This window comes from Corvus brachyrhynchos, unplaced genomic scaffold (assembly GCF_000691975.1).
Source record: "Corvus brachyrhynchos isolate BGI_N302 unplaced genomic scaffold, ASM69197v1 scaffold115, whole genome shotgun sequence".
Classification (NCBI taxonomy): domain Eukaryota; kingdom Metazoa; phylum Chordata; class Aves; order Passeriformes; family Corvidae; genus Corvus; species Corvus brachyrhynchos.
The window spans coordinates 2,394,217-2,408,628 of record NW_008239553.1 but is presented as its reverse complement, the minus strand read 5'-3'; the positions used below and the strand labels follow the sequence as shown (position 1 = coordinate 2,408,628).

At 41.7% G+C, this 14,412-nt stretch overlaps 1 protein-coding gene across 1 annotated transcript in view; it reads right to left on the bottom strand.

Annotated features, from left to right (window-relative positions):
* Window positions 1–7,021, bottom strand: part of PRR5L (proline rich 5 like) — a 30,225-nt gene extending 23,204 nt beyond the window's left edge. The window contains exons 1-4 of the mRNA XM_008639655.2: window positions 6,849–7,021; window positions 5,255–5,618; window positions 3,806–3,886; window positions 338–386 (exon numbers count right to left, since the gene is read on the bottom strand). Of these exons, the coding sequence (XP_008637877.1) occupies window positions 338–386; window positions 3,806–3,886; window positions 5,255–5,424 (300 nt within the window). The 5' untranslated portion in view covers window positions 5,425–5,618; window positions 6,849–7,021. The remainder of the gene's footprint in view (window positions 1–337; window positions 387–3,805; window positions 3,887–5,254; window positions 5,619–6,848) is intronic.
* Between the last annotated feature and the right edge of the window lie 7,391 nt (window positions 7,022–14,412).

Here is a 14,412-nt window from a genome sequence, read left to right as displayed (position 1 = left end):
AGAACCTACTTCTGAAATCTTTATGCTAAAGAAAAGGTATCCCATCTTCTTTAAAAACTTCAAGTAAATTCCTTCTTGATTTTGGCAGGCTACTAGCAGCCTTTCTTAAGCACAAAGGAAGATTATCCTTAATTCTGCACATACATCAATAAAAATAATTACTCCCAAGGCTATATGGCCCACATTTAAAAAATCCAGTACCTCCATCATCCTCCTTAGCAAAACAAAAACGAAACTTGGGAGGCTACACACATGTAAAAAGGGATCCTAATTTTGTTTTAGGCTAAAAAGCTGAAGAAAGCAAACCTCAAAACAAAGCAAGCAAGTCATGCAATACCTGAAAGTAATCTGTGATGAAGGATCCAAGTTCACTCTTCAGCAGCCGTCTGTAGACAGAAGGAATGGAGCCATGAAGTAGCAGCCACTGCTGGTCATTTCTTACAGGAATATCTGCACTTTACTACCAGTCATACCAAAGATACAGGAATGTATGGGAATGGGTCATGTTGGCCACTGTTAGATTTCTCTTACAGTTACGTATGTATTTTACAAAGGCTATTCTCAAATTATAGAGGAATTAAACAGTTTCTCAAAAGTCTTCTAATTATAAACCATACACCTAGAACAAGCAAAAAAAAAAAAAAAAAAAAAATTACTCCCCTGAATGAACAGAAAGCTGGGGAGACAATTTAAAGTTACTTAGATTGAAATCCATAAATTTTTCTGCTTTTTTGTTTAAACAAAGATGCCTTTTATGTCACTGAAGATAGCATATCTCCCTAATGTTGTATTTCCTTTTCTCTTGGAAGCATAAGATGAGGACAAGGAGAGGAAAAATGAAGCAGAAGCTGCAGCCACATTTTAACTACGACACTTCAAACAATAAAAAAGAAGGCGTATTTTCCAAGGAAGAAATTCAACAAGAGGTGTTTTAAAATCCACTCTAAAGAAATATTTCTGATGAAAATTGTTGGCTTTTAAATCAGGCTGTGATGAAAGTTTTGAATTCTAATACATATTTGTATTTTTTAAAAATTATATAAAAATCTGGATTGTTTTACATCAGAAGCAGCATTAAAAAAACAACTTATGAAGCTCAGTGCATTTGCACTTTAAGCTTTCAGTGACTGAGAAATTCTGTAGCAGTAAATTCTGCCTAAAATTTAAAGGTTGCCCAACACTTTCCAGTGCCAACCATTGGAATTTTTTTTTCTGTTCTAAGAGTTTTGCTTTTTACCAAAGTGAATTATAGTCAAGAGTGCTTGAAAACAGCATATGAATCAGGGACCATCCAGTTCTTAGGCTGGGTTTTCACCAACAAACTACACTGCTTTACCTAATCTGTGCTCTAAGTCAAATTTGACAGCAACCTTCCTGCATAGCCATTTTGCAGTGCTTCTACATTATTTGCATGCCAACACGCCTTTACTCTTTCTCTCTCAGAGTGCTTATATTCACCCACCCAAATCAAAGCACACATCTGTTTCTATGAGATCAATAAATCAGGTAAGTCTTTGGGGGCCCATTTGCCAGAAGCTTTTCCACTGGCTTCATCCAAATCCAGCAGGCTCTCCAGCAGCTGACTGACAAGCCCAGAAGGATTTGGCTTCATGCAGGTTAAGACCAGCAACTAGAGGCTTGCACCTTAAAAATAAAACAAGGGAGAGGTCTCCTCCTAAACATGGGCAGGTCACCTCCCGCTTTCAGAAATTCCATCTCCCAAAGGCATTTCTTAAATTTCCTCTCACTGGCACAACTGACTTTCAGAGCAGTTAAAAAAAAAGGCAGTGAGATGGTATCAAATCACAGCAAGATAAAAACTTGGTGGCAGCAATCCAGAGCAAAATGTTACCACCTGCTCATCTCCTGGTCCTGCCATTACCATCCTCCCTTAAAACTGTCCCCTGTTTCCCTGTGCCAAAGGACAAAGCATTGTGCAGAACCTGAGAGTCTCTCACTGCATTTGCAAGCTACAGCCCAGAAGCCAAGGGGAGAACACGAGCAAGGAAAAGGTACCAGCTCGACCTCACGGCACACAAGAGTTGTCTGTCTCAGAGGTCTGGCTTTTTTCCAGTGTCGAGCCAGAGATTCACCCTGTGCACAGAGCTCACCCTGTGCTGGGAACTTCATCAAGAACCACAGGTGTGAGGCTGCAGGTGTTCACACAGACACACATGCAGAGGCCTGTCCTTTGCTCCTTAGATGGGCATTAATGAGCTGCTTGGATGTGAAATAGTCTATTTAAAGAGTGACATTTGGAGATGTAACCAATGCTCAGGGCACCTGCAGGAACATTAATCATGTAATTCAAGGTGAGTGTTTCCAAGTACAGCCTGGCAGTGCATGTCTGTGGAAGAGGACATTTCCCTTCCCACCATCAGCACTGCTCTCAAAGCATACACAGTTCTTAAAGAATTTCCTGTGCTTCACCTGGTTCTCGACAGTCTGCATTCTCTTCAGCAACCAGCATGAAGAGAGCATGGTCCAGCCACTGGGGCCAAGCCCAGACCCCACAGCAGTTCTGCCCAGTGTACTGCCTTCCTGGGAAGGTGGGAAGGTGGGAAGGAGCACCTGCTCGCACTGCAGGGGAAAAGCAGGATGCAGCCACGGGCAACAGCCAGGCAGGCAAGTCACAAAGCCCAAAGCCACTCCCCAAGTCTGCTAACAAGCTGGGGCTTTAGGTATTTCCCAAGCCTTATGACATCTGTTTTTATTTTCATGTCCACAAATACTCATCCCATGGAGAATTAAGACTGCTCCAAGTACTAAAACCTAACTTGAAGACTTCTGACCTGAACACACTAAAATATCATTAAAGCACAAGATGCTGCCCTTGCTCAACTCTCAAAAGGAATTATATTAAACTTTTCTGGTTTGGGACTGAACCAAATTGGACAGAGTCTCCTGCCCTGATAGCTGCATCTATTTTGAAAGTAGGCAAAGGGGTAGTTTAGACTGCTGTTTAGTAAATACTTAGCTCAAATTGCCATCTGAATTTTGGAGCTCGAAAAAATGCAATAGCGATGAGGGGAGGGCATATAAAAGAAGAAGTGGAGACACGTATGACAGCACTCTTGACAATTTAATATGGATGCAGCGGTAAAAAGAAAGAACCTACGTCCATGAGCCCTGACAATACTCCTCTCAGCAGCACTTGGAATCAAGGCAAGAATAAACAGTTCTTTATCTACTCTACAGTCCTATCTGTTGCTAATCAAACTTTCCAACTAATCAGAATGAAACCACAGATAATCATGAAACCTACTTTTAAAAGAAAATGAGACTCTTAACCATCACTGGCATCAGTGACAAAAAGTGTTAGCTAGGCTTTTAGTTTTTTTATCTTTATGGTTCATATTTTCAGGTTTTGCTCTGCAATTATCATGTGAAGATTAAGCTTTTAAATGAAATGCTGTGGTTTGCTTTAAACACTCCACAGTTCTGAGAAGTTTGGTTTTAGAAAAGAGATGCCAATATTATTATGTGTAAGGCATATCCAAAAGAGGCATAGTTCCTAGGAAGGAACAAAAGCCTTACAATCCAAGTCAATACACAACCTGTCCTTATCAAAGCTGTACATCCACACATGTTGGAGAAAAATTATCCAAATACCCCATGCCATTCGTGTCACTCAATAGCAAGAAAGAACTAAGTTAGCCAGAAACCCCAAAGCTGTGCTTAAGTTTGCTTTCATCCCTTCTCCCCCCACCAGTATCTTCTAACTGTAGTTCTGAAGGGAACAGATCCCAGCAAACACCGAACAAGCAGCAGCAAAAATCCATTTTCATGCATTTCAGCGACCTACCTGATATGTTCATTGAGGGTGTAAAGCTCATTGTTCTGCAAGCCTCCCCCTTTGAACACATTTATCACTGCTGTTTGAACACTGCCAAAAAAAGAAATCAGACAGGACAACACCCATGAATAACAGTGTGATTTATCACAGAGCACAACATGAACTAGACACCAAAAGCAGAGAGGTTATAACCAGGTGAAGTTAATCACCCTTAAATACTTAATTTTTCTCACCTTGAAATCGTTACTCTGAATTACCTGTGTCTCTCCTGGGAGACAGAGCAGAACCAACCTCAAGTTCTGCCTAGGGTAAGCAAGGGGAAGTTGTCACAGAGACACTGCTCGTGCCAGATGTATCTTGAACACAACTGTTTGGGTCATCTTTGCTGTGTGCTGGAGGCTAGTTGCTATGAGGAGACATAGATTTTTGGTAATATCTGCCAAACACATCACACTGCATTATCCAGTGATCCTAGCAGGAACCACCCACTCTGCAGCATCTGGCAAGACCCTGGCTGTGCTGGAAGATGTTATGCAGCCAGCATCACCTCAGATCAGAGTCTAAGCCCTGTTAATGCTTGTAAGATGCTGTTGGAGTATCTTCTAATTCTCTCACCAGCACAGAGGAGATCATAAAGTGACAGCAGACAAGAAGGTTTAGCAGGTCTAAAGCCGTGGCTAACAAGGGGACATATAATTCCCTTAACAGACATTCCCTTCTGTGGGCCAGTTATGGCACCTGCATGCTTCACAGACCTCAGGTCACCATCATGGCACAAAACTGCAATGGTTTTGCCAGGCTGCCTTTGTGTGACATTGGTAAACTCAGCTAGGTCAGCAAGCAAGAACGGTCTTCAGAGCACAAAGCTGGTGCCAGGTGGCAGAAGGGAAGGTGGGAACACCCACTTCTGGTAGCTGCAGACCATTAGATCAGATCAAGACATAGGACATCTCACTCTTCACCTTTCACATTGTTTTTCCAGTTGCCACTGCTGCATGACATGCACAGCAGACAGGATTTAGCTGTCAATAGGAAATGCTGGTAGAAGCCACAAGCTTAGTAGTTGTCAGAGGAACTCGACTGTGATAAAAGCTTCATAATATTCAAATAAATGCCTTTGTGAATTAATAAACCAGCATTTATTACAGTACTAGGAATGTGTTTTCCTAAATGGTACTTAAAAGATGCAACTGTTAACAAAAAGCAGCTCTGCTTTACTTCAAGACAGTACAGCTAAACAACGTTGGCCAAAACCAACTGAACACTACTAGGTCTAAGTTTTTCAACTCCACAGATGCTTTCAATGCCAGCAAAGCTTGGGCATGCCAAACATTCATGCATGCTTATAAACAGACGAGCTTAGTCATAAATGGTGTGAAGCACAAGTGTAAGATGCACGTGACCCTCACTGAGGAGCCGCTGCAGGGCAAGAGCTTATCCCAGGTGGGTCCTGCTCACCTGTTCCAGGCAGAGTTGGAGCTGAGCTGCATGGCCTGCCGGGCTGCCTGGAACCGAGGCAGATCACTGAGGACAGGGGAGCTCATGAAGCGAGGCCGCGGCCTTCTGAACGAGCCCATCTTGTGGAACTGGAGCACAAAGGACGGAGCTATGGTGAACCCTCCTTTCATAGGGTCAGGTGGAGTGGAGCAGGACCATCAGAAAGGCTCTTCTCTTGAAGGTTCAAGTGTCAATCTCAGCAACGTCAATGAGTCTTCAAGCCCAAGGACTCAGTCAAAAACAAGGAGTCAGCCCTGGACTAGCAGTTCCCCACCGTGCCGGGTTGTGACATGTGCTGCATGATGATGAAGGAAGTGAAGCAGTCCTGCAATGCAAAGAGAAAGGAAAAGAGTAAGGCAGAGAAGGGAGGGATGAAAATATCCTGTGCCGTTAACAGCAGCTTTGGGAAGACTCTGGAATTCCAGAGTTCTTCAACAGCCCCATTTCCCATCTTGCCCCTTAAACAGTGACCCAATAGAGCCAGTCAGAAATGCAAGCATGGTCTCTCTTTTGACTTCAACTAGCAGAGATGCAAGAACAAAGATGCCTCAGCTCTTCTGCCAGAGGTACTTTACAAATACCTTTAAATACAGTTAGCCATTCAGACTGTATATGAAATAGTAGTAACTGTAGAAAGAGAAAACTATTCCACTAGAGAGGTACAAAAAATGAATAATGGAAAAAAAAATAACAGACAAAGTGCTTTTTTTGAGAAGTGTTGTGCAAGGGAACAAACCCACTTGTTATCAGTTCACTACAAAAAGGATATAATAAGGGGCTTCTGCAAAAGCGTTCTGACATCCAGATATTTTGAGCATAAGCAGGACTTTTATGTTTCTGGTTTTTCTACAGCACGAGAAGTAATTGCTAGGCCAATTATGAAACGCCCGTATTTTCCACTCTGATCATCATCTCCATGTAGATGACTATGTAGCCCCAAGTAAACCACAGAAATAGAAGAAGTGAGCTCGAATAAAAGCCACAAAAAAACTTTGGCAAAGCTTCTGTGCTTTGAAATCCTCCCACTTCAGATGAATACAAGCAGTAGATGTAGTTGGCAGTTTGGAGAATGTGGGAGACAGGAGAGCAGAGGGCAAAAGAAACAAACAAAAAAGTTGTGTAACTGATCTGCATCTGAAAGATGTAACGCAAAATCTCTTTTCCACTACATCTTCAGCACGAGGTGAAAAGAGAGATGGTCAGACAAAAAAATGCTATGTACCTGCACTGATTTGACTGGTGCTCAGCTCCAGAAAACTCCTTCCACTGCCCAAACTATAACTCTTACATGTAAGAAAACAGTTTTCTTCCCACCTGGCCAGCCCCATTTCACACTGAGCTCACTTTGCCACCCCAGTTCTGCAGGGCTTTGGCAGATTCTGATCAACCACCATGAAGCCTTTGCAAGGCCCTTGCTGTGCTGTGGACATCACATGCCCTGCCAACAAGGAAGCTAATGGAGAAAACACAGGGAAAACACTTCATTTTTTAGGCACTGAAACACACAGTAGTATCATTCTTGGTGCTAATCAAGAAATAAATACGGTTGTTATACCTTCACAAGGTAAATGCAGTTTGCAGAGATCTCTGTGGAACTGGAACATGGCTACAAGTGCAACTTTTTCCTGTCTTTAAATAACTTCTGGCTGTCTTCAGAGATGACAAAGCCCAGTCAGTCTTTTGTGACATAAGCTTAGCCTTAACTGTTGCTGCTTGAAAGGGCAACAATCTGTTGATTCTTTAGCTGCTCTGTTACAATTAAAATAAAAACAAAGTTGTAACTTTTAGACAGAAAGACTAAACGTAAACTAGTACAACCAAATCAGCAGGACCTTGTTGCGTGCATTTTGCAGCAACAGTTCAACTGACATTGCCCACACATTTTCAATCTGCCAGCAATTTCTCTATTGACAACTGTAACCACATCAGAAATCACCAGAGGAAAAAGCTACAGCACCTTGGAGAGCCGAGGCAGGTTCTTTTCGGAGCAGACCAAAGGGTGGCCGCGAGGCAAAGTCGAAGCATAGCGGCTGTTTCTGTTGCAAAACAAGAGCTCGTGCCAATGCTTGTCTACAAGCTCCAAAGCTGACAGCATGAGCAGCTGAATGAGTGACAGCTCACTCCTCCCAGCAGTACTGCAAAACTTCTCACTTAACAATCTTTACACACAGAAGCACAGAATGGTTTGGGTTGGAAGGGACCTCAGAGACCATCTGGTTCCAACCCCCCCCCGCCATGGGCAGAGACACCTTTCACTTTCAGAGGTATAAAATCAATATAAGCCTTATTTCTAGGAGGCATTTAACAGGGTTGGAAGGTAGTGGTTAAGACGTGCTAGCCCACAAGCTTCGTCTTACCACTTTCCAGGCGCCACAAATGCATGCAAGCACTTTTGTCCCCAACAATGAAATCATTTTATAGGATGCATTTATATTCATTTGAACTATATTAAGCTGCAAGGGGAAAGCTTAAATTCAGAAATGTACTTTAATATAACAACCTCTGTGCCTTAATATCTATAAATTTAAGTATGGGTAGGAAATTCTTTGGCCTGTTCTGTGCAAGCAGTAAAACACATGATCAGGAAGGTCTCTTCTGAGCTTGGGCTATGGATTTACAACACTGATTCCACACGGCAGAACTGTGGCATTACACTGGGCCCCACAATGAATTTCCTGAACACTTCTTACCTAGGGTATGTGCTTAAACTCACTGAAACATACATGTTGTTTTCCTTAATCTCTGTTAAAAGTCACCAGGTCAGATAAAAACAAGCTCTTGCCTGCAAAGAGCAGATAAGATATCCCTCTTCCTCCCCCAATCCACCCTGCAATGCCGTGTTACTGTCAAGTCAACCTTATTTTAGAATCTCATTAGGAATTTAAGGCAAGATCTTCAGCTTTAGGACCTGATTCAGAGTCTTATTTTTATTTCTTCAGGACTCAAAGACACAAACCTCTCCTATCTTATCTAAACCCAGTAGCTATTCAATGGCAGGCACACCAAACTCTTTCTCTGAAGGCAGGCTAACCCTAAATGGTATCCAAACACAACTGACCCTCATGTTATCAGAACTGGAAATGCCAGTCTGTGAGAAAGACCATCCTCTCCCCATGCCCACAGCCCATTTAAACTATTTTCAAAGCTCCATAAAGCTCAAACTAACTGAGTTTACTAGAAAACTGACTTTTATTACATGTACTCTGCAGATCCTGTGCACGTACCTGAAGGTACAACAAAGCACCTGAACCCAATCAAACACTTCCATCACACCAGATTTTCCTTTCACAGCAACTAGCTTCCACTGAAAGTTTTCCCCAAAGCAAAGCAGCCTTGTAAATAATGCTTCATTTTCACAGGGACGTTGCAGCAGCAGTTTGTTGGCAGTATCTGTGGTGTGCATTCTGCACTGTGCAATTTTTTGGCTTTTTACTGGAAGAGACTACCCCTGTGGCAAGAAAGGCATTAACATAGTTATAGGTTAGTAAGAAGCCCTCGTGGTATTCAGGCTATTTGAGCTATTGGGAATGAAGAGCATTTAGCAAAATGCTGAGCAAGGAACAATTTTCCTTTTCATTTTGCTGTGAAAACTCTCACAGAATTATGCAGAAATGCTCAGAAACAGACACTGTTCTCCTAGAGGCTTTCAGTATAAACTCCTTCACATCTGCAGTTTCTTTTTGCTAGGATTAAAGGGGTTTAGAAGGCTACAAAATAAAACTTACTTCCAATAATCACAATCTTATTAGCAACCACAGAACTAGAAAAAGCTTTACAGAGAAGCAATGACTTTTCAAACCCTTTTACATAGAAGGATGGGAGACACCGTGATGCAGCATGTTCCAGGCACCAAGCAACATTCTCTCCATCAATTATAAAAGACATTAAGGCTCAGAGACTGAGGTGCAGTGACTGCATAAGACATACGGCCACACAGATAATCTTTCACTGCCACGTGCTCCAGCTGTTGGGATAATGCTTTACATGGCAACAGGGGATTTCAAACTGTTTGCCAGCTGATAGATCCTAAAACATTTCCCACTCTCCTCATCTTCCTTAGTGATCCTGCATGTCACTTTTGGGAAGACACTTGTCACGACTAAACCAGAGAGATAGGAATTGCTCTTCCTTCCCCTCCAGATGTCTTAGCCCTCGGTCCTTTTGTTTTCCTTACCCTTGATTATCATCTCAAAGTCCAGCTACCAAAACCCTCTAGACCTCTAGCAAGGCAGACATGGCATCTGTGTAAAACTCAGGTCTTCAAGGGAGCTAGCTCTGCAGAGATGAAAGTCAGTGCTCCCAAATGAGGCAGCACAGCAGGACGATGAGTCAATCTGACAACAATGTAATTTCATCCACTTGTAATTCAGCACATCTGAGTAAACTTTTAGAAGTAATCTGAATCTTTAAAGAAAAGAATCAAGCATCAAGACAAATCCTTTCCAACACACACAGACACAGACATTAATAAAAACATTGCAGTCATGAAGCTAGGAAATTTTTATTATTTGTTTTCTGTTAGCCATGAAAAACAACAGAGAAATTATTATAAAATTATTTCATGAACAGACCTTTTCCTCCCAAGAGATCATAACACATCTGACTGTCTGGAGGAAAAGCAAGATCAGGTGCTACCCCTACTTCAATCTCTCTCTACGAAAGAAAGAATAACCCAAATTAAAAATTGGCAGCAATTCCTCCAAATTATGAATCTTCATTATAATATTGGGCCAAACAAACAAAAGACCCATGGTAACTGAGATTTAACAGAACAGACCTTTTAAAATTCCTCTGATGTCTTCTCTGCAAAACTCAGAGCAACAGCTGCTAACGGAAGTGACATGGCAGAAAAATCTATAACTGTTTCTGCTTCTTAGAAGAAAACTTTTAGCAACATTACTTCACAACAAATTTACACCAAAAAGCCACAAGTCCAAGATCAGAAGCTGTGTCTTAGATATATCTCAGTCCAAAAGTAACTTTAAAACAGGTGGCAAGGGAGAGAAAGAAATAGTGGAGAATGAAACAGAGCAATGGTTATCCTGCTATAACTGATGTTTTGCCATTTAATTATTTTTAGTCTTAAAAATAGCCCCTTCATGAAGAAAAATCCACACTTGCTTATATTTCTCTTTTATATGCTTTGTGCAATCATGACATTGGTGACCTATGATCAAGAAATACACTGCAACACGCACATAAATATTTTGTATTCATTCTGAGTGTAGAAGAAGCATAATCTTTAGAAAAATGCCCCCCTGTACTAAGCCTACAATGCTTAATGAGCGGTTCCATCCTGCCTCAGACACAAAAAGCATGAAGAGAACTAACCAGATTCTTGTTAGCTGATTCTCCTTCCAGCCCAATAAATCTTTAACAAAGTATGTGATTGGCAAAATCCTTGATACGAGTTCAACTGACAAGATCTGAAGACACTATTTCTGAAAAAATCCCTCATTCACTTGCTATGCAGCCACACTGAGAAATAGAAAAGCAACCCACAGCCTGTAACCTGGAGTCCTGTAGGTCACCACAACTGCACATGCACATGGCATTAATTTAATTTATATTCTAACATGGACAGTATTTGCCACTGCTAAATTAATAGCACATTCAGTTCCTCTCATAGCTCACAATTGCTCAGTTTCTTAGAATTAAGATTTGATCTTCATCTCTCCTACTTTTCAGGAGAGAAGATGATCAAACTGAGATTCATCCAATAACTAACAGAGGTTATTTCTGGTCAACAATGATCAGAAGCTGTGTCTTAGATATATCTCAGAAGCTATTGAAAGCAAGAGTGTCAAAAATGTTGGAGCAGTCTAGGGTCCAATCTCAAGGCATAGTCCTTCCTACGCCCTCATCCCTTCATGCCTTCACACCTTTAGCTCTGACCCATGGAAATTTTAGTGCTTAATCCACAGCCCATAAAAAGAATAGGCATCTAATTAAATATTGATCTTAATATGGTTTGAATCAAGTCCTGAAGCAGCATGGAAAAGCGGTGACACTTTGTCTTGTGAGCAGCTCCTCACATGAGGAAAAGTGCATCTTCAGGTGTGCTCACGCTAGCACCAGGAGCACAGCCCATGCTAAGAGACATTCCCAGTTCAGGAAGGTAAGTGGAAGAGTGCAAGACCAGCCTTCAGCTCTTCTGGTCTTGTCAATAGGATTGATTCAAGTTGCAAACTTTAAAAGACAGCTTCTTCCACCCATAAATTAATGGCACCTATTTCTGAAATCCCCAAAATCAGCTCTGAAGTTTTGCAAGGAGGAACTGTAGTGAGGCTATAATGGGAGATCACAGGCCATAGGCAGGCTCAGGGGCCATGCCCCTACTCCTCAGCACGAGGGCAGGATCCAGGTGGAAGCAGGACAATGCTCCGCTCCCACTGGGCACAGCCAAATGAGGTGCTGTGCTCTAGATGCTGTCCCATAGAGGAACACAAGGTGATTCCTCAAGCTCTCTGTGCAGGTTCGTGCCAGCTGGGAAATGCAGGACTTCAGCCAGCCAAAGCACAGCCTGCAACCCCATCACACACCTCCTGCCAGCTCCTGGCTGGCCCCAGCCTGTGCAGTGCCTGCTGCTGCCAGGGTTGCCTGACTGCCTGCCCCACATCTGCAGCCTGCCCTCCCCTCCCTGCACCATGGGAAAGCCCTGAGGGATCCCAGGGAGGCTCAGCCCCAGGCAGATGGGCCACTCAGTCCTGCAAATCACTCCTTTCATCAAGAGCTCTTGGAGGCATACTAATAAGAGTAAAAATAATTAGCTCAATTTTCTGGCTGAGGAAATAAAAGTTGCTAAGCCAGTGAAGTGACTTAGCCTGGTTTTCAACCTTGCAAGCCAGGATCCTATTCATCAAACAAAAATATCCCTCTAAGATGCTTTAATGAAGCTCTCAAATTATTCAACAGAGTTGGAGAGAAAAGGACGAATCTGATCTACCTCTCCTTACCTCTCCCTTCCTAAGCTGATTCAATACCCAAATGGTGTCCTTTCTTTTTTTTCTGGCTTCACCACCACAAAGGCAGCAATTTGATGTCCCATAAATAGCCCTGAGGTATCCTACTGGCCTCACATATCTGTGATTAAAATCGATGTATTTTAACTATTAATCTTAAATATGTTATCAAAGTGACATCAATAGATTAGGAGAAAACAGCCCTCTTGATACAAAGTCTTCACACTCTGGTATGCAATGATATAATCACAATTTTACTGCCACAAAACACTGGCTACCCAAAACAAGATCTCACCTTCCTTATCTTCCTAGTACACACCCATCTCCACAATAGAGACAACAGCACCCCTGTTTTCCTTCCCCATCTTTTCATATTCCCTCTTCAAATTTGACCCACACCATGCCTTTATTCACAATACATCTCAAATAACTTCACAAACAGATCTAACTTGGCTTTGATAACAGAACCATTTATAAAGAAATTCAGTGGTATCCATTCAGTCATGCTCTGAGTTTCTGAGGTTAAATCAAACCTGAAACTCAAAGTGGAACTCTGCTTAAGAGTGAGAGGAAATATATGAGGAGGGGAAAAAACCTGTGTGTATATCCCACCATGGTCTGAGAACCCTCTCTGTAACTGAGAGACCCCTGCAACCCCTTTGGAGTTTACAGCCAGTTCAAAGTAAGACTGCTACTTCCCATCTATATACACAATAGTACAACTACTCATCAAAAAATGTAAGAAATCAGTAATAACACAGAGCAAGCCAGTTCAGTGTGAACTAAAGAGATCTGATCATAGCAAAGAACACACAGAAAAACAAATACCTTGTTATATAGGAGTAGCATCTAAGAAAATAAAGTTATTTTGTTTTCTGTCATAGATGTTCTGTGTTATTTCAAACACATTTTTAATTCCTAGGACTCATATCATTCAAAAAATGGAGAAAATTTTTATGGACATTAAAAGGCACGATATGTTCGCAAAACACTCTGACAGGCCTGGGTGAGAATAAGAGGAGAACAGCTCATTAGAATCACTTAGCTGACCAGAATGAAGGTAGAGACAAATTTGAATTAGATGCACTAACAGGTGATTTAATCTGGTTGAAGTAAATTGCATTCCCCTAATAAGCAATTACCACACCAAAAACCCAGCTGTTAAAGGCAAGAAGCAAAAATGTAGCAGGGGCTCAGAAAAATAAAACTGATGGAGCAGTTTGAGAATGAAAAAATACACTTAACCTCTTTGGTACAATAAGAAACCAATCCAACAGAGAGGAGGAATGGATAAGAAAGGGGAAAGAGGAGATCTATCACTATTTTCTGATTAACTGAAAGCTTTAGGGTATTTTAGGCATTCCATGAAGTTGCATCCATAACAGCTGGAGCAACCATCCTTTCAAAATGGATCACTGCACTGCTATCCTAATCCACAGCAGCTAGCACAAATTCTTTTAAGCTCCAAACTTATCTGCATCTCTCTTTTGAGTTTCACCCACCAAGACATAGCAGATGTAAAATCATCACTGCTTTGTCCCCAATTCTATAGCAAGGCTTCACTCAAGCTGTTACACGCCAAAAAACACAGCTGATTTAATAGCAAAGCAGTACTCCAAGGATCTCAGGCCCCCAGTTCAGTAGCTCATGTTGTTCCCAGACCTACCAGTCTTAAACTCATTTGATTACCAGGTGATTTTTAAGAAATAGAGCTAAATGGGAACACACATGAAAACAAGGAAGATGATATACACATTGTTGTTTCCTTCCACTGGCAGTATTCCCACATTTAATAGATGCCCTAGTAAATGCACCCCTACTGGAGAAAAATAGCCCAGGAATATACCACTTGAATGACACAAGTATGAGTAAGCTATCAAACTCTTTCTGTAGAAAAGGCCTTTGGACTGAATTGACAAATATGTTTTCAAATCCAGAAACTAACTTAGCATTGCTCTCCCCTCTGAATTTCACCCATGTGGGAAGTGATAACACCCACAAAGAGCCATCCATTCCTTCAGCATGGGCTCTAAAAATATTTTCACAAATCTCAGAGAAACTTTGACCATTTAGACCATTTGACCTTTTAGACCATTCCTTCCTTGGTCAAATGTGGTGAAATTCACAAACAAATTCCTATGGGAATTCACAAGAGAG